General features: G+C 44.4%; 1 protein-coding gene across 1 annotated transcript; it reads left to right on the forward strand.

Annotated features, from left to right (window-relative positions):
- Positions 1–1,762: 1,762 nt before the first annotated feature.
- LOC103056398 (protocadherin-10) lies at positions 1,763–19,600 on the forward strand. The gene is made up of 4 exons (XM_088131352.1): positions 1,763–4,420; positions 14,272–14,324; positions 14,443–14,531; positions 16,886–19,600. The coding sequence occupies exons 1-4, from the start codon at positions 1,763–1,765 to the stop codon at positions 17,143–17,145; spliced, it is 3,060 nt and encodes a 1,019-aa protein (XP_087987478.1). The 3' UTR covers positions 17,146–19,600.
- Positions 19,601–20,480: the final 880 nt, after the last annotated feature.

Below are 20,480 nucleotides of genomic sequence, written 5' to 3' on the forward strand. Positions count from 1 at the left end.
TGAAACAACATCCCTCAGTAAGGGTCTGAATCTCATCCCTCAAATAGGTATGGAGCCATTCCATACTATATCTCACATCCTAATGCAGAGGCATGGTCTGCAAGGATGTGATGTTGGAGGATAAAATAGCCACTGGGAGATTAAGGGAAAACATGGTTGAATGATTATGGAAACAGATTTCAACTACGATTTGACTGCAATTTCAGGTGGATCCCATGAAGATCTGTTGCTTGAATCCCTATAGCCATTTTTGTGCTATGGTGGTGCCAAAAATGATCAGATCTGGTTCATTCAATGCAGATGGGTATAATTAGTTTTTTTTTTTCAGGTAACCCAGTAAAATCATGAGAATCCATGAGCATACATGCCCCAGGTCTGCTTGTCTTTATTTATTTAATTTGTATGCTGCCTGACTCCTAAAGACTCTAGGCAACTCACAACTAAAAACATTAAGAAAAAGAAAAGGAATAAGAGAGAGGGGAAAAAAGAATAAAAGGTGACAAAGATGTCAAGATCCAATCAGGAATGAAAAGGAAACAAAATCACACAGTGGGGAGGTGGGGCACATGCATCCTCACCAAAGGCCTGGGAGAAGAGTCAGGTCTTCAAGTCCCTTCAAAACACCAGCAGGGATCTTGGGGTAACCTCATTCCAGAGGACAGGTGCTGCTACAGAGAAGGCATGCTTCCAAGGTCCCGTAGATGACATTGTTTAATGAAAGGAACCCAGAGTGTGCTAGCCCTGCTAGATCAAATCAGCTGTGCAAATACTGTGGGAGAGGTCAATGTTTTATTGTATGAATAGTGCCCAAAATAATTGGATTTATAATTATTATGATTTGTGCAGATAAATGTGATCTTTTCATCACCAGTAGTTTCAGCAAGGTCCCATGTAAAAATTGCAAGGAATTTTGATAATCCACATTTAGATCCTTATTTTTCCTTCACTGTGGCTCCAGTGAATACAAGAGTACATTCTGTGTGAAAGATTTGCCTTTTTTGGGTGGACCCCATGTAAGAAATATGAACACCTATGAAGATCCAAGTTGGTTGCTGCTTGTCAGCATCAAATCTATCCACTGCCATAGCTCATCTTTTCCATTGGAAAGTTGGGTCTCTGTGGTATAAGAATAAAAACAGCCTCTTTACAACTATATTGACAGGTCACGCTTAATCAGATCAGGTAAAGACTAAGCAGATGCATTCACACATTACTTTTATGTCTGTGTCTTTGTATCTTGCGTGAACATAGCCTGATCAGTTAGTTTGTGAATCACTGTATTGTACACATCCAAGAACTGGATTAAGCCTGTTGAGTGAATGTATCTTTTCCCCACCCTCACTCTCCTTACAAAACCGGGTTAAGCCTGTTGCATGAATGTATCTTTCTCTCCCTCCCCTCTCCCCCCATTCTTGCTCTCCTTACTTCTTCACCACATCTTCCTCTGTCCTGTCTTTCTCTCCCTCCCCTCTCCCCCCATTCTTGCTCTCCTTACTTCTTCGCCACATCTTCCTCTGCCCACCGAGGGGGTTAATCGTTCTGCCAATCCTCGTCGCAGCAGTTGGGGCTCTGGCTCGACGGCGCTGTCCACCAATGCGGTGCTGAAATGGCAAGCGGGTCCTCCTTTGCTGGCTCGCTCTGCCAACCGAAAGTAGTTGGAAGTCTAAGTCAATCGATGATGAAGACGCACAAGGGAAGCAGCGGAGGCTGCAGCTGAGGCGGAGCCAGCCAGTGCTCTGTCGCGTCCCTTCTGAGCCCGCCGATGTCTCTTCTCGATCGAGGCAGCGGGACTTCCCGCTGGGAGTGGAAATATTGTACGGGGAAACTAAGGCTCTCCCAAAGCCTGCCGAGCTGCACTCCGAGTTGGGGAAGGCTCGAGGTGTTGCTCCTGCTAAGTTCTTGCTTGGCTTTGGCTCCAGCTCCTGCTCCCGCTCCCGCTCCAGCTCCAGCAGCTGGCCAGCTACGCTACTCGGTACCCGAGGAACTGGAGCACGGAGCCTTTGTGGCCAACATCGCTGAGGACCTAGGTCTGGATGTATCTGAATTATCAGCCAGGAGGTTTCGTATTGCATCCCGGGCAGGGAGTAAGCAGCACCTGGAGGTGAATCTGGAAAATGGGATCCTCTTTGTTAACGAGAAAATAGATCGGGAAGAGGTGTGTGAGGGCAGCAGGGCCTGCCTCCTGCACTTGCAGCTGGTCATTGAGAGCCCCCTTGAGCTCTACCGCATCGAGGTGGAGGTGCTGGACATCAACGACAATGCACCCAGGTTCCCTTGGCAAGAATATGTGCTGGAAGTGACAGAATCAGCGCTACCTGGGGCCCGCTTTCCTCTGGAGAGTGCACAGGATCCCGACGTGGGCATAAACTCCCTGCGTACCTACAGACTCAGCCCTAATGGCTTTTTCTCACTGGAGGTGCAGACTCGCAGCGACGGCAGCAAGTTTGCAGAGCTGGTGCTGGAGAGAAGTCTGGACCGAGAGCAGCAGCGCAGCCACCGGGTCCTGCTCACAGCTTTGGATGGTGGTATCCCAGAGCGGTCAGGCACGGCTAGAGTTGTGATCATGGTGTTGGATGCCAACGACAATGTGCCAGTCTTTGATCAGTCCACTTACAGCGTAAGCCTGCCGGAGGATGCACCCAAGGGGACTCTGGCCATCAAGCTCAACGCTACGGACTTGGATGAAGGCACCAATGGTGAAATTGAGTATTCATTCAGCGGGCACGCTCCACCAGGTGTGCGTGAGCTTTTCAGTGTGGAGCCCCACACTGGGCAGGTGCGCTTGAAGGGCCAACTGGACTATGAGCGAGCTGACCTCCATGAGCTATACGTGCAGGCCAAGGACCGGGGTCCCTCTGCAGTCGCCATCCACTGCCGGGTGCTGGTGCATCTCCTGGACGTCAATGATAACGCACCGGAGGTGACCCTCACCTCAGTCTCCACACCGGTCCTGGAAGACGCACCTCCAGGCACAGTCATAGCTGTAATCAGCGTACTGGATAGAGATTCAGGAGACAACGGCAAGGTGAGCTGCGAAATCCCGACCGATATACCCTTCCAGCTTCAGTCGTCTTTCCACAACTATTACGCACTAGTAACTACTGCACCACTCGACCGGGAGGCTGTGCCCGAGTATAACGTCAGCATCACCGCTCAGGATCTGGGGTCTCCAGCGCTGACCACCAGGAAGACCCTGACGGTCCAGGTGTCCGATATCAACGACAACGCGCCCCGCTTCCTGCAACCCTCCTACAGCGTCTACGTGACTGAGAACAACGCTCCGGGGGCGTCGATCTGCTCTGTCAGCGCGCTGGACCCGGACTGTCAACAGAACGCTTACTTATCCTACTCCATCGCGGACGGCCAGATTCAGGGCATGCCCGTAGCCACCTACGTCTCCATCAACTCGGACAGCGGACACATGTATGCTCTGCGCTCCCTGGACTACGAGCAGATTCGCAACTTCCAGATCCAAGTCGTGGCTCAGGACGCCGGCTTCCCGCCGCTGAGCGGAAACGCCACCGTCCACATCTTCGTGCTGGACCAGAACGACAACGCGCCCCTGGTCGTGGCTCCCGTGCCCCGCAATGGCTCAGTGGCTGTGGAGGTGGTGCCTCGCTCAGCAGAGCCCGGCTACTTGGTGGGGAAAGTCTCTGCAGTGGACGCCGATGCAGGGCAGAACTCGCGGCTTTCCTACCGGATCATCCAGGCCACCGATGCCAGCCTCTTCAGCGTGGCCCTCTACACGGGCGAGATCCGCACCGTCCGCGCCTTCCTGGCCAAAGACGCCCCGAAGCACCGTCTTCTCGTCCAGGTGCGGGACAACGGGCAGCCCCCGCTCTCGGCTTCCGTGGCCCTGTTGCTCTCGGTGGTGGACAGCGTGCCGGAGGTGCTCTCGGACTTCCGCGAGCTTCCTCCCAGAGGCGAGACCGCTTCTTCCAGGCTTACCCTCTACCTGATCGCCTCGCTGGGCTCCGTCTCCTTCACTTTCCTGGTGGCCATCGTAATCCTCACGGTGGTCAAGTGCCCCAAGGAGCGGCTGACCTTCCCCAACTACGCCTGCTCGCAGCTGCCTTGTGGCGGGGAGGGCGGCGGCTCCGCTGCCTTCTGCTGCTGCTGCGGCGGCAGTTGCGGCTCGTGTGAGCGCTCGGCCCCCGCCTCAGACCGCTTCAAGAACTCCGGCAGCGTCAACGCCCCGGTCTCCTCGGGCGACTGCGGAGACGGCGGAACCAGCGCAGGCCCTCCCGCCTATTGCTACAAAGTCTGCCTGAGCCCTGAATCGGCCAAGAGCGACTTCATGTTCCTGAAAGCCTGCAGTCCCGCCCCTCCGAGGAATAACGAAGCGGGCCCTCAGAGCATGCCGCCGGGCCCCGGCCCGAAAACCCGAGGGGCCAATAACTCTCGGCAGCTCGCCGACCAGGTAGCTTCTTGGGCGCCCCGATGGGGTGGGGGAGCCGTCTCCGGGAGGTAGGCTGGGAGAAAGGCAAACAGTGCCCGGAAACTGGAACACAGTAAGGCAACTTTCGAGAGGGTGAGACCTTTTCAATCCCGCTCAACTTTTTGAAAGAGAGCGGCCCGGCCCTTTCCCCTGAGGAGCCGTCGGATTCCGCCAAGCCTCTGGCTCATTACGTAATGATTTGCCGAACCTCGGCTCCTTTTAGAATGATCGGATGTGCGCCAAATGCTGGGAAAGGCTCCTCGAGCGCCGCTTTGGGTCGACCTCAGGAGCGCCCCGGGACTTGGACAGATTCGCTCCGAAACTGGGCCGCTCCCCTTCCCGGTCCGCCGCTCCCTGGCTCTCGCCCGCTCCCCGGTCTTTCTTCCGGGCGCGACGTGGCTCGGCGGTTCGCAAGAGCGATTCCTGAGCCTCCGGGGGTGGGGGCAGTGGCGGGGCATTTCATTCCCTTCGACTGGGAGAAGGAAGCCCAGCGGAGTCAGTACAGCTAAAGCCTCAGGCTCTGCCCTTTGCTGGGAGTGGATCGCCCGGCCTGCATTTGCAGTGGGGTCTTGCAAGTCAATCCCTTCGCTGGTAACAGCGATCTGCTCGGAAGCGAGTCCCTTCAACGGGGCTGTTGCTGAGGGAAGGGTCGGGTCCCGCTCAACTCAGAGACTTTCCCGGAGCCCTGGTGTCCTTCCATGCTCCACTCCTCCTTCCCCAGCAGACGGGCACCTGCTTTTTCCGTTTAGGTGGCCCAGCCTTGCCTGTGCTTTCTCTGGCTGCCCTATCCTTTCTTGGGTCCCCATCCCTGTCCCCGAGATTAATGCCACGCTGCTGTGTGTCAAGAAAGGGGAGAGGATACTTTGTGAGAGGAACCAACTCCTGGCCATGACAAAGAGCTGGATGAGAGGAAAAAAGGACCTAGATTGCGGGGGGGGGGGGGGGGCCGGGAAGCAGCATCATTTACTAAGCCTGTTTTTCAATGAAACACTTTCTTTGGTAAAAAAGCTGAGGATGCAAAGCAGCACATGATCAAAACACTTGCAAGCGGTTTCACAGCTCTTTGAAAAATGCCCATGCCATTCTCTGGACAGGGTTTCTTTGTCCATTTTCATTTGCCTTGTTGGACATCGTTGTCTAATATGGTAATGTTCTCGTCAGCTCAAAACTCCCCCTAGTGACTTGATGTCTTGAGCCGATTTCCACCCCTCTTGCCTCAGGCTGATGGAGGAAGCAGCCGCAAGGCCACACAAGCGAGGAGAGAATAAGAGGCTGGGATGCCTGAGAGAGGAAAAAAGAGAGAAAAAAGAAATGAAACAGCCTAAGTTATACATCTAGGGCTCTGAGGCTTGTGGGCATCTATTCCTCTTGAGTTTAAGGCTAACTTCTTTAAGAAGGAGGAAGGTAAATCTTTGCACACAGTGAGATTTTGGAGGAAAACAACCTCTGGCTTCTTTCTCACTTTTGTCTCTGTTCTTGTCTCTCTGGAAGAATGGTACGCTTCCCTGTTAGCTCTCAGAAAGCCTCAGAGTACAAACCACTTTGAGATGCCTGCAATGGGAGCTACCCTTTACCCTCTCATTTCCACAGGAAAAATTTGGTGGCCTTAAATTGCCCTTTCCTTTACTGCTGGGTTCTTCTGGGTCACAGGGAATGGGGGGGGGGGGGCTCTCTGAAAGTCCACATGAAGAAGCAGGAAATGAAAATCAATGAAAGCTGAACCTGAACAAGAGCTGCAAAATAAAGCATGGAAAAGATTTAGAAAGGAAAGAGCAATGTGAGACAAATTATGTATTTGTCTTCTGCTACATTGTGTAAAAGGTTAATTGGTGGATCTTGGGATAGGAAGGCAGAAGTGATAGTGATCCCAATGATCCTCCCCCAGTAGAGGGACAGGCTTTGGAAAAGAGTGGAATGAGCCCCCTCCCTGAAACCAGAAATGGTCTGGAATACTGTAAAGGCCTTTTGGAATAGGACAGATACAAGAATGGAGTGAGAGTCCCAGGCAGTTGAAGGACAGATCTGGCATTATAGAACCATCTCTGAAACTACAAGGACTGGTGTTATGGGAGCTGTGGGCAGAATGAAAGTTGTGGCTGGCATGACCAAGTCTGAAAGCTGTTGAGGTTATCTAGCCATGCTGATTCTTCAGACACTCTGATAGGATACTTAGACTGTATTTTATTTTTATTGCATAATGAATGTGATTGGGTAGTGGAGCAAACATCGCCCACTATCTCTGCAGAGAAAAGTAAGCAAGCATTCAAAATCCAGTGCCTTCAGTGATCATTCAGTGTTCTTTCTCAACTATGTAACCAGCATGCAAATCTTTTAACCTTTCTCTGTGATGGCAAATTAGACTGAATCATCAAAGAATACTTAGCTACTTGTATAATTGCCTTATCTCTCAGTCACATCTTGGAGAAAATACTGCCTCACTCAAAATGTATTACTTAAATCAAACCTAAATTCTTCTGCTGGTATATCAAGTTTTTTTTTTCTTTTCACTTTGGGAGTTAATAAGTGGACTTTTAAAAAAATATATGAATCCTCCTAACAACCTTTTAAAAATATGTGCCAGAGCCTTCTCCCTCCCTCCCTCCCTCCCTCTCTCTCTCTCTCCCTCTCAGGGGCAGCCTTCTCAGGTCCCAGGACCATGTACACTGACAGCTGTTGGCTGCACATGCTCTGATACATAGAGAGCATATGCACAGAGACTCTCAGACAGATCTCCCCCACAAGCATCTTGATACAAAGAGATTGCTGGGGAATGAACGGTAAAACCTGGCCTCTCACAGTTATTGGAAAGAAATTGCTGGAAAGAGGAGCTTTAATAGGGTCACTCTGGGGGGAGGCATTAACCTTGACCCATTCTCAGCATTCTGGCCAGGTTAGATCAGGGATAGCAGTTCTGTCTTCCATTTTCTACCTGGTGGCTGATCAGCTGGATGGAAAAAAGGGTCTCCAGGGACACTAGTGGCTGCGTGAAACCCATGGGCCATGTTCCCCATATGTTTGTTTGTTTATTTATATCTAGAATGTTAACTCTATTTATTTAACATTTGCACATTGGGTTTTTTTCTGATTTTTTTCACAAGACACTTTACACTGCTCTGAGAGAAGTTAGTAATTCCTCCTTCCTAAGAATTCCAAGAAAACTTTAAAAGTCTCATACTCTTAAAATCCTTGCTGCTAATACACTTTGACATTGCAAGTCATGTAATAATGACACATTTGATTTTTTCCCCCCAACTGCCTTCAAGTCAGTCTTGACTCCTGGTCACTGACATGGACAAATCCATGCAGTTTTCTTGGCAATATTCTCAGAAGTGTTTTGTCCTTGCCTTTTTCCTAAGGCTGAGAGAGTGACTGGCGCAGAATCAGGAGCTTGGTAGCATGTTATCTGACAAATACATTTTATTAAAAGGCATCAACTTTCATGAGCTCATGAAAAGACTCCTGGTTTGTTGCCACCATAGACTAACACAGCTCTCCTCTAATGACTAGCCCAAAGTGACTTAGCAGGCTTCCTCGCTTAAGGCAGGACTAGAACTCCTGTTTCCCCCTCCTAGTCCTGCACCTTATCCATCAGACCAACGTGGCTCTTAATATAATTAATTACCAGTGAAAATTACACTCCGAGGGTTGTCGGGCTGTAGTTCTGGAACCAGCACTCTTTTTCCAGTCCCAGCTATGTCCTTCCTTTCTTCCTTCCCCATTACAGCATGGAGGATTTTCAGCCTATTTCTTGCCTGCCTTGTTCACTCAAGGGTCAGCCATTTAATATTTGAAATAGAGCAGAAGAAACACTGTCATCCATCTCATCTCATGTTTATTTTTTCCTCCGTCCCACTTCCCTTCAGAACCCTTCCCAAGCTTTATTGCATGCTTCCTGTTGGCCCCCGGAGAGCGCTCCTTGTTTCCATGGCGCACGCTTTTCCTGCCTGCCTGCCTGCCTGCCTGCCAGGTATCTGGAAACCAGAGCAAGAGCAGCCGGCCGGGGAGCCGATCCCCAGCGGCCACCACGCCCTCCGCCGAAAGAAGACGAAGATGCTGCCGTTCCGAGTTCCCCAGAAATAGCTGCCGTCTCCGCGAGAGAAGGCGACCCTCTTCTTCCCCTTTCAGGCGATGAAGGTGGCCTTTGCAAGACTCCCCCGCGCCTCCCCCCCCCTCCTCCCTGCCGAGGAAGAGCTTTAGCGCCTCTCGGCAAAGGCCTCTCCCTCGACAGGCTGGCTCTCTGTTGAGCGCCGAGCGAGCGAGTCCCCCGCCCGCCCAGCTCCCCGCGATAACGAGGCCGATTAAGGCGAAGGCGTAAAACTAGGGCAATGATTTGGGGCTTTGAAATGCAGCCAAAGCGAGCGGCGCGTCTCTCAGCTAGTGACGCCGCTGCATTTCAACCATCTCCGCGAAACACGCGGGTGCCTCCTTGAAAAGAGCGCCGATCAGGATGTTTTTCGCCCGCGGATTAAAGCGGGCTGGACGATTCTTTGAAATCCGCAACGGGAACAGTGTATCATGGCATTCCTGCATACGGATCGGGCGTCTGTCGAAACAGCTACTCAGTTTATTCGACTTTTAAAGATATTTTCTGTCTGCTTCTAACAAACAGCACAACCCTCGCTTTCCCTGGGCTGCTTTCTTCATGCCTGTTTAGCTCACTCAGTGTCTGAGGGGAACTGCATATAATATGTGAATGGATCACGCCCCAAGCTTAGCAGGGATATCAGCATCAGCTCAGACACAACACTCTTCCGTGAAGAGAGCTTGCACCTTCAAATAAGAGAACCAGCACGTGCAGATTGATTAAGTTTAAAAGTAACAATTATACCTCTTTGGGAAGCTTTCCAGTTACAGTACTTCACATTTTTTCATTACTGAAAGAAATTTAACAGGATAAAAAGAAGAGAAAAAACAATGCAGGAAGATGCTCCGGTGTAGCGCTGCTATTCCTTTCTAGCAACATTCCCACCCCCACCCCCATGATACTTTCAAAGACTAACACATTTATTGTAGAAAAAGCTTTGGTGAACTACAGTTCACTTTATTGGATGCATAATGGAAAATCAGAATATTGACTCATAAACGACTTGTTATTTGTTGGCTAGATATTAATGCTCAGAATATGGGAAATGAACACAGTGACCTTGACTCTTAGTACAGGAAAGCAAATACAGTCGTGTGAAAAAGAAAGTACACCCTCTTTGAGTTCTATGGTTTTACGTATCAGGACATAATAAAAATCATCTGGTCCTTAGCAGTTCTCAAAAGTAGGTAAATACAACCTTAGATGAACAACAGCACATGACATATTACACCATGTCATTTATTTTACAAAAAGAAAGCCAAAATGGAGAAGCCATGTGCGAAAAACTAAGTACACTTTATGATTCAATAGCTTGTAGAACCACCTTTAGTAGCAATAACTTGAAGTAATTGTTTTTTGTAGGACTTTATCAGTCTCTCACAATGTTGTGGAGGAATTTTGGCCCACTCTTCTTTACAACATTGCTTCAGTTCATTGAGGTTTGTGGGCATTTATTTATGCACAGCTCTCTCGCGATCCCACCACAGCATTTCAATTGGGCTGAGGTCTGGACTTTGACTGGGCCATTGCAGCACCTTGATTCTTTTCTTCTTCAGCCATTCTGTTGTAGATTTGCTGGTGTGCTTGGGATCATTGTCCTGTTGCATGACCCAATGTCGGCCAAGCTTTAGCTGTCGGACAGATGGCCTTACATTTGACTCTAAACTACTTTGGTATACAGAGGAGTTCACAGTTGACTCAATGACTGCAAGGTGCTCAGGTCCTGTGGCTGCAAAACAAGCCCAAGTCATCACCCCTCCACCACCGTGCTTGACGGTTGGTATGAGATGTTTGTGCTGATATGCCGTGTTTGGTTTTTGCCATACGTGGCACTGGGCATTATGGCCAAACATGTCCACTTTGTTCTCATCTGTCCAAAGGACAGTGTTCCAGAAGTCTTGTGATTTGTTCAGATGCAACTTGGCAAACCTAAGCCGTGCTGCCATGTTCTTTTTAGAGAGAAGAGGCTTTCTCCTGGCAACCCTTCCAAACAAACCATATTTGTTCAGTCTTTTTCTAATTGTACTGTCAGGAACTTTAACATTTAACATGCTAACTGAGGCCTGTAGAGTCTGAAATGTAACTCTTGGATTTTTTGCAATTTCTCTGAGCACTGCACGGTCTGATCTTGGGTGAATTTGCTGGGATGTCCACTCCTGGGAAGATTGGTAACTGTCTTGAATGTTTTCCACTTGTGAATAATCTTCCTCACTGTAGAATGATGGACTTGGAAATGGTCTTATAAACCTTCCCAGACTGAGGGCAGCAACAATTGCTTCTCTAAGATCATTGCTGATGTCCTTACTCTTTGGCATTATGATAACACACACCTCAATGCTCGAGACCAGCAAACTCCTAAAACTTCAGCTATTATAGAGGTAGTCATATTTGCTGATGATCAATTGATCAAGGGCATTTGATTAGCAGCACCCGGCTGCTCCTTAGCCTCTTCATACCTATGGAAGCAATAAGGGGGTACTTAGTTTTTCACACATTGCTTCTCCATTTTGGCTTTCTTTTTGTAAAATAAATGATGACATGGTGTAATATGTCATGTGTTGTTCATCTAAGGCTGTATTTACCTACTTTTGAGACCTGCTAAGGACCAGATGATTTTTATTATGTCCTGAAACGTAAAACCATAGCATTCAAAGAGGGTGTACTTTCTTTTTCCCACAACTGTATAACTGTATAACTGCAGGTATAACTGAAACCTGATTCCTGAGACCAGATTATAGCAGCTGAAGAATACAACCCAGTTCAAAGTAACAGAAACAATAGGAATGGAGACAAGTTGCAATATATAACAAAACTACCCTTACCTGCTTCAAAAGCCAACTTAATGAACTTGGTGATACTGTAGAGATTATTTGGGTTAAAATAAGGGAAGGACTGACCAAAAGGATTGTTCTTGTTATCTACTATCGCTGGCCCAACCAAGGAGAAAATGTGCAGAATGCTTGCCAAATGAGGAACAAGTAGTAATAATGGAGGACTTTTATTATCCTCACATCTGTGGGGGGAAAAGTGCCAAGAATGGCCTTTCCAGGAAATTCCTGAACTATCTTGCTGACAGCCATTTTCTTCAGATATTACAATAAGTTAAAGGGGGAACATCTGGACTACATCTGTGAGTTTTCCCACTTTCCCTACTTTTTTTAATGAATGTTTGTACAATTTGATTGATTACACTTTGTTTTTGTGCTTTAATATTATTTTTTATTGTACACTGAAATGCGTGGAAAGTATATAGGAATATATTTAATGAAAAAGTAAATACATAAATAAGAGGCCAATATATTTTATATTGATGAAAGCCAGTTGGTGTAATGGTTAAGGCACCAGGCTAGAAGCCAGAAGACCATGAGCTCTAGTCCTGCCTAAGGCACAAAGCCAGCTGGGTGACTTTGGGCCAGTCCCTCTCTCTCAGCCCTAGGAAGGAGGCAAGGGCAAACAAACCACTTCTGAAAAATCTTGCCAAGAAAACTGCAGGGACTAGTCCAGGCAGTCACCAGAAGTCAACACTGACTCAAAGGCACACAAAAAAGTATTTTACATAAAAAGCTTAGGGACAATATGTAAATCGAAAGGGACACATATAGGAAGTGGAAAGAGGGATACACCAATAAGGAAAAGAAGGCACAGTTAGCCTGGATTTGTATAGAAATAGGATAACTGAAGCTTAGAATGAACTAAGATTCAGAAAGGATGCTAAGAATAACAAGAAGGATTTCTTCAGATTCCTAGGAAAATAAGAAGTGTTCAGTGCAAGTAACAAAAAGCTGAAAGATAGCAGCAAAGGTAAAATAAATAGTTTATTCCATTGTTTACAGTAAAGTCCAGGAGAGAAACTTAATAATACTTTATTAATAATACATTATATATCTGACTGTTCCTCGGTTTTTATGGAAGCTTTGTGCCTGCATACCTAAAATCTAGAAAGTTTTGCAGTCCCCATAGCCTGGTTCAGGAGCCTCTTTGAGAGGATGTCTCTGCAGGAACTCATGTTAAGTTAATCTTTCTAGAAGGGTAGAATATGATAAGGGTTTTCCTCAGGGACTAGCTTTCTAGCAGAGGCAACAGGCCATCTAACTGATAATGAGGAACAAAGTCTCCAGAATTGTGATCTGATAGAAGCCAGCTTTATGCCACTATTATAACTGAGGAAATAAATGTTAGAATTGAGGAAAAGTTACCGAGAAGGAAGGACAAATGGCCCGAGGAAGAAGTTGGAAGGAAAATTGGGGAACCTGTCCTGAAATACCTCAAGCTGTTTGCTAAAACAGAAACAATTGTTCATATTTGCTTCACCTAACTTGTTCAGTCTTGTACAGTGGTCCAGCCAAATGAAATGTCATCTCATTTGATTTCTCCAAGAACTGCTGCCAGTTTATTCAGAATTTCAAGGAAATCACTCAGCTCTAATATCTTTTCAATTTCCTCTCCAAGTCTGTCTTCCTCAAAATTTATACTTCAGAAAGCCCAACTTCCTAATTTCTGATTCCACATGGTTCCTACCATTTAGAATAAATAGTTGCAGTTCAAAAGTAGAGTAATGGGACAGACTGCCAGCAGTTCCTATTGGTACCATTAGCATTCTGTTAACCAAACCCCAATGTTGCAAACAAAATTCATCAGTTGTAAGAAGTTCCTGAAATATTGTTTAGACCAATTCCAAATTTCATAATTACCTTCTCCATGAGGAATTCCTCATAATTTTTGAAAATGAGTTAAGGCACTTGGATCACGTTTAGAAAAATGTTGATAAAAATTATATATAAATTATATAATTACATGTTTGTATGTGTGTGTATGAATATATACATATACATATATATATATTCATACACACACACAAACATATAAAGAATTAGAATATATACGTATGTATGTATATATGTATGTATGTATTCTAATTCTTGATTTTGTAATAAGCGTAGAAAGAAAAGAATTTAAGCTTCCCTCACCAACTTTTGTCCCCATCTAAATCCACATCTGGTCCAGAGTGAAAATAAAAACTAAGCAAAAATGCTTATTGCATTTTTTTTTCTACATATAAAGATTTTTATTTATTTTGTTGCCTTTATATCCACATTTCCTCCCCAGACTCAGGGTGGGATACAGAGTGGTTCTTCCAATTTAATTCACAACAGTGTAGGTGGGGCTGATAGTGAGTGGTCCACTACCATGAGAGTTTTATAGTCCCACAGCCTCACCACTATGCTGTACTGATTAAAACAATGAGTAATGAAAGAAAAAATGAGTCCTGAAGCACTTGTCTTTGAATGGAACTTTTCAGGAATTAAGCCACATTGTGATGAGCTTGGCCAGGCTGGCTAGAGATGATAAGAGTTGGGAATTCAATCCCTTTGGAGCATTGTCCCTGCAGCTTTCCAGGATAGGTGACAGAGAAGCCCCTCCAGAATCCTGGGACTTTGGTACTGACCACTTGGGGAAAGCGTTTGAAGTTCCTTGCCAGGGAGGGGGGATTTGTAGCAAGTTGTAGCCTTTGCTAAGTATTTAGCCTGTTTCAGTCAAGCAGTTCCACACCGCCTGAAGCATCATATGGGACAGCTTGAAAGACCTTTCTTGTCTCTTAATATTTCTTGCTTGACGTCTTGCTGTAGGCCATTACTGATTATGGTTACAAGAGCAACTGATTACAGAGCTCAAAAGGTTAGCAGAACAAAAGCATTTGGTCAAATTGTCCTGTGTATTTAATTCAACAGCTTCTTTTTTTAATCTGTAGGTAAAACAGGCCAATGCAGACTGGCTGCCATCAAAACAACCAATACTGAAGAGGTACGGTGTATATGTGTGTGTGTTTTGCCTTGTTAACTTTAGGAGAATTGTTGCAAAAAATTTTATGAGTGCTTATCTTATGGCAAGATATGTCTCTTTTTTATTTCTTACGCTGTAGTTCACAGAGCCTAGAGGATGTAGGAAAAGTTTGGAAAGGAGTTCAGAAAGACCATGATAGGTTGTGCACTTTGGTCACTCCAGTATCTGGTGAGTTTTGGACTACAGAACCCTAAAATTCAATGACTTGTAATTTATGAGACAATGATAAACCTCCCTCAAATGTTTACCTCCTTCCTTACTTTGGCATGTTTAAGGGTCACGTTGTTATCCTGTATGTAGAACTCAGCTATAATATGTAGATTCGTAGGGCTGGGATAGGGCTCATAATAAAAATATCAATTCTATTAGAGGGGTGCTTTGCCGTATTGGACTAGGGAGAGGAAATCCCAAGTTCAAATCTCAGTCAAACCAGGAACCTCACTAAGCCAATTGCTATTTCTCAGCCAAGCCTGCCTACCAGGGTTGTAAGAATAAGAAGAAAACCGAAGGTGAGAAGCAAGCAAGCCAAGCAAGCAAGCAAGCAAACAAACAAACGTATAGCTGATATGAAATAAAGTCTCCTTCTAGTTGAGCTCAGTTTCTGGTGACATGTCTGTGTAGTTTCCTTGACAACAATACAAAAGTGTTTGCCAAGATTTCTTTTGGGATTTTTTTTTAAAACTCAGTCTAGTTTCTAGCCCTGATGTGTTTCCTGGCAATGTCCCACCCAAATATTCAAGGTCACCTAGGGACTGCCAAATATTTCTCTATATATCCATATCCATATCCATATCCATATCCATATCCATATCCATATCCATATCCATATCCATATCCATATATATTTCATTCATTCCAGAACTGGGTTTCAACTTCAACTTTGACTCACCCCAAGCAGGGCAATTTGCTCTTACCTGCCTTTCCCAGTTTGAAACCTCTGCAAACCTCAATGCCAAATTAGTCTTTCTTAATCAGTTGTTCTGGAGATATGCTTTGTTGCAAATGATTAGCACTATGGGAGCACTATGGGACCCAAGAAAGGATTTTTTTAAGAAAGAAAGAGAGAGAGAGAGAGAGAGAGAAATCAATCAATCAATCAATCAATCAATCAATCAATCTTCTGGTATTTGCTTGTGTGTTCAGTGATTGACAGGTCTGTCCTTCATTCAGAATGATCTTTGCAATCAGATCCTCATTGATCTGATCACATCTTTTGCATGAATTGCAAGATAATAGGGACAAACTCTCGCAGGTGCTGACTGGAAGGTGGAATAGGCTGTCCAGGGAGACTCAGGAGAAAAGGGCAAGAGCAGGTCTTAGTCAAACTGGGAGCACAAAGAATTATTGTGAGTTTAGACATGCCATGAAAATTATTTGAGTAAGTGGCTTTTATAGTCAAAAGACAAACAAATTACTGATTGAGATACGTATGATAGCTAAGATTTGTAGTCCAATCTTGGAGGCACTGTCCTGGCTGTGACTAAGAGACCATCAAGGTGTGTCTTTGGGTAAGGAAGGAATATTAACTTTCCCTCCTCCTGATGCAAAAAGCTACCTTGTCTTTCTAGAGACTTGGTGCAGATTCTGCAAGTGATAAAATGCAGGTGGTTTTGTAATCTCAGAATTCAGGGATCTTTTAGATATATCCTGACCTAGAATGATAGTAAAAGGGGGGTTTGCTGCATGGCAGTAGTTGAGCACCAATCTTTTCCTAAGTTAAGGTATAGAAGAAAGAAACATAAACCCATGACAGAAATCAGTAAATAAATAAACAAATGGGAATCATCCTCCAGCAAAATTGAAGGTCCCATTTTCCTGAATCACTTTCTGACATGATGGGATGAACCACCCTACCAAATTGACTTTGGGTGAGCTATTGCTGGACTATTGTATTTTGCCCTTGGAGTGGGTTGGAAGGTCTGTTCTCTATGTTTACCCATATATATATAGGGAAACATAATTTTAGGCATATACAGGTAGTTCTTGCTTAGTGACCACAGTTGTGACCGGCAACTCTGTTGCTAAGTGTGGTGGTCTCTAAGTGGAAAAATCATGTGACTGCAATGGACTTATGACCTTACTTCCCATTTGGTTGTTAAGCGAAGCACCACAGTCACTAAGTGAAACATCACATAACTGCAACTTACAATTTTACTTCCACATTCTCTATTAAGTCTGCTTGTCGCAAGCTGGTTGCGAAGCACATGAATGGTGATCAAGGGACCGTGGAATGCTGTGATGGTCATAAATGTGAGAATAGGTCACAAAGGGTTTTTTTTTACACCACTGTAAATTCAAACAGTAGTTAAATGAGGCAGTTGGTAAGTGAGGACTACCTATATTCTGCCACTTAGAGATGTGTTTTTATGTCTTATATACCTTGCATGCAAACTGAAATACAATTTAGAAAAATGAAGCATAAAAAAATGCAGGCATCCTCTGCAAAATGGGCAGTGCTCAATGTGCTGTGTTTCATCCAAGGGTTTCCCTCTGTCATTAAAAAAACATTTTGTTTTTCACAGAGCATAAGAAGGCGCCTGGGCCCCCTAACAGCATCCGGACCCCTCCATATGCACCCCTATATTTGCAACATATTTCTCCTCTGGATTATCAACACAATGTGTATATTCCAGGAACCCCAACAACGCCTGCCAATAAGGATGGCCCAGTCTTTCTGGAGCAGGAGGCTAAGAACAGCTTCTCCACATTTGGAAAGAGGAAGAAAATGACCAACTATTCTGATAAACATGACAGCATGGTTATTAACAATAACCTGAAATAAAAAAAATGTTTGTAGGCCAGCAGAGGCTGCAAACCATGCCTGAATATTTCTGTGGTGCTGGTGAAGGTAGCTTGAGATCTCTGACTTTAACTCTCTATGTGGTTGTGCATAATACAAGTGGCCAAGAGTTCTTATCTACAAGCTACTTCCCCTAAAAAGATGGCAAACAGTGAAAGACTGTAATGTCAAGACACCAGTAATTTATAATGAAGGTGTGGATATGTCTTTGTGGACACAGGCAGATGCTAGAGCTCTTGGAACTGGAGGAGGAAATCAAAAGAATGGACATAACATCCATCCCATTTCATTTCACAGATCTGGTGGCTGCTGCTTTATGTGGAAGATGCAATACAACTGGCAAGTTGAGAAAGAACATAAATGAGCCATTTGTTTTATATTATGGAATATAATAAGTGATTGGGGTGGAAGCAGGACAGTTGTCTGGAACTCAAAGAGGCCATGGTATGGACCTTTTAACTTTTAGCACCCTTCCCCCCGTTTTGTAGATGGTGTAGTTCTTTTTCTTTTTAGACTGTGTGAATGTTTCAACACTGCATCTCATCTTGTTGTCCTGTTAGCATATTTAAATGGCAGCAATATGGAAAATCACGGAAAGCTAAAACTACATTTTGCCTCTTACAGAATTTGTGAGGGTAAAGGTAATGCTTAGCAGATAATGCATTTATTTATTTCATATTATATATTTCACCCATTGATAAAAATGTTTTCTCATTATTATATACATTTGGATTTAAAACAAAGCATCATTTCAATGGATATTAACATTATGCTTAGTAATCAGCCTTTTCTGTAAAAATGGGCTTTATTAAGAATTGAACTTTTGAAGAGGTGTTGTGACGTCACACACATGTGCAACAAGGGTGGAGCTTGCAGTGTGACCCCATGGTGTTGCTTTTGTCATTCTGACAAAGCAGCAAGCTCCTGCAGAGCCCCATGGTAAATGCACACGCTTCCAAGTTGAAGTGTAGGATAAAGAATTCTGCAACTAATAATACATGTTGTGCTTTATTTTGAATCCACTATGAACTGCTAATAACAGTGTTTTCAAATGGAGTGAAGCTGGCAAGGAGCCAATACTGCAGCCCCTAAAGAGACATTGTGTAAAAAAATCCAAGGAGAATGAATGTTTTTGATATCCAACCAGAATCTGCTAAGCAACTTAGGCTATCTTCCTAATGGCAATTCTATGAAAGTGTTATGTTCTGTTGAGTGGATATTATATTTTGGACCAAACTATAGGCCAAATTGCTATTGCTTTCCATCTCCATTCAACTAATTTTAAAGACAAAAGGGTTTTGAACACAAAGCCACCATTTTTAGAAATTTCTTTGATTAAAAAGAAAGAGAGAGAGGAAAGGCTTACGCCAGGGGAAGACCGATATCAGTATCATCTTAAAGGGCTTGGACTGACTCATGAAGTCTTGCCTTCAGCTCTTTACCACAAACTCTTTATCAACTTTCTTCACTACTGCAGAAGCTGAAACAGTTACTTCTTCTCTCCCATTAGTAAGGTGCATATTGCTTCACCCTCCAACTTAGTTGTGGTTTGAGTATCTGTAGTTTGAGGCTTCAGACTCACTTTTCTACAACTGTTTAAGCTGCCTGCATGGAAGTAAGGATGGGAAGGAGATTATTGAGCACCAGGATATCGGGCTTAGCCTGTTACCATTATGGGACAGATTAAAAACAGGTTCATTTTGAACCCACTTAATCTTTTATCCAGGGCATAAATAGCTCAAACTATTGAACATCAACTAGACACAATGGAAAGCTGAAGGGAGAATAAGGTGATAAGAAATTCTAGCCTGGTGTTCTAGCGTTGGGAAAGATGAGTAGGAAAGTTTTGAGGCACATTACATGCATTCTCCATCACTATAGCTACATCACAGTCTAGCTGATGAAAGCCAAAGGGGAAATGAAATGGCTATAGAAATGGTTCTGTTGGATCACATGATCAGTATTTGCATATATGCACAATTTTGCCCTGTGGACAAAATCAAAAGAAATGCGTGAGCATCCAACATGTAAAACTTGATGTAGGGTTTAAAACGTGAGAAAGGTTGATAAATTTTGAACTCAAGACAATAACTGATCTTCATTACTCTGCATTATCAATTTGTTTTTTTCCTAGGGACCCCAGATCTAAATATTTGCAACTCTACCCTCATTTTTCATAAGATTGGCTTCAGCAACAAGTTCTTTGCAGAACAGATCCATTTGGCACATCTATTTAAAATAACGTACGTGTGTGTTTGTGTGTATGTGTGTGAATAATTTGTTTTCTTAAAAACAGTCTTTGGCCTATATGCATGGAAACACTGTTGACAAGTCTGCCAGAATCACAGAAAGAAAAATTGATTGCATTTAAATTAAAATTGACTGCTTTTTGAATAATACATGCAGTGCATGTTTGCTTTATAGAAATAAATTGTTCTTTAATAATCCAGAATGGAACATTTGTTTATTGTTGCTTTTTGGTCACATTATTAGATAACAGAGACAGCGATCAGTGAAAAATATTTATAGTGGGAATGGTGCAGGTAGGGGAATGGCTTGAAAATCTCTAAGGTGAAGTTCTAGCAAAGCTTTCTGTAGCAGTCTTTCAAAGTGTGGTTACTTGTTGCAATTACATTCTTAAATGCAAGCAATATTAAACTACTTCATCTTGCAGCTTTAGGGAGGAAGATATGTATTGTGCAAATCCTGCTGAGCAACTTTATTGGAGTATGATGGTTTGTGAATGTCTAGGTGGCTTACCTTTCACTATAGTTGAAGTTGTCTCTACATATCTGGAATGCTAAAAATTAAAAATGCATTTATGTCCGTAATTGGAGGGCTTTGTAATCAAAGGAGGAATTTTGCTTTTTTTTGCATTTTCCCCACCGATCCAATATAGCAGAAGTGTAAGAAAAATGGAGTTCTCAGTGAAGCAGACTGGGGCAAATTATACTGTGAAATAAACTGTCTACAGACTGCTTAAAAGAAGAAGTACGTGGCTGTAGTGGCTCAGCCAGTACTGGATATGGTGACACCCTCCCATCAGAGAAAAACCACTGGAGAGATAGCAGATGATGGGAAACAGGAACAGTGTTGGCATCCCAGAGGGCACCTTACCCAGAGTGTCATCAAGTCGAGTAGACCCTCTGCTCTTTTATAGAGAATTCCTTGCCTTTATATTAGTAAATATAGCTGCTTCCCCCTTATCACTGACTTGGTATGGATGCTTTATAGAAATAGTGTTGCTTCCTAATTTGACGCCCATTACACTCTTCTGGCATCCTGTGTAGGCCTTTTACAATTTGTTTGATTTTGCA

This window comes from Python bivittatus, unplaced genomic scaffold (assembly GCF_059951505.1).
Source record: "Python bivittatus isolate LINGU-HERP-01145 unplaced genomic scaffold, Pbiv_v1 ctg000960_np1212, whole genome shotgun sequence".
NCBI lineage: Eukaryota > Metazoa > Chordata > Lepidosauria > Squamata > Pythonidae > Python > Python bivittatus.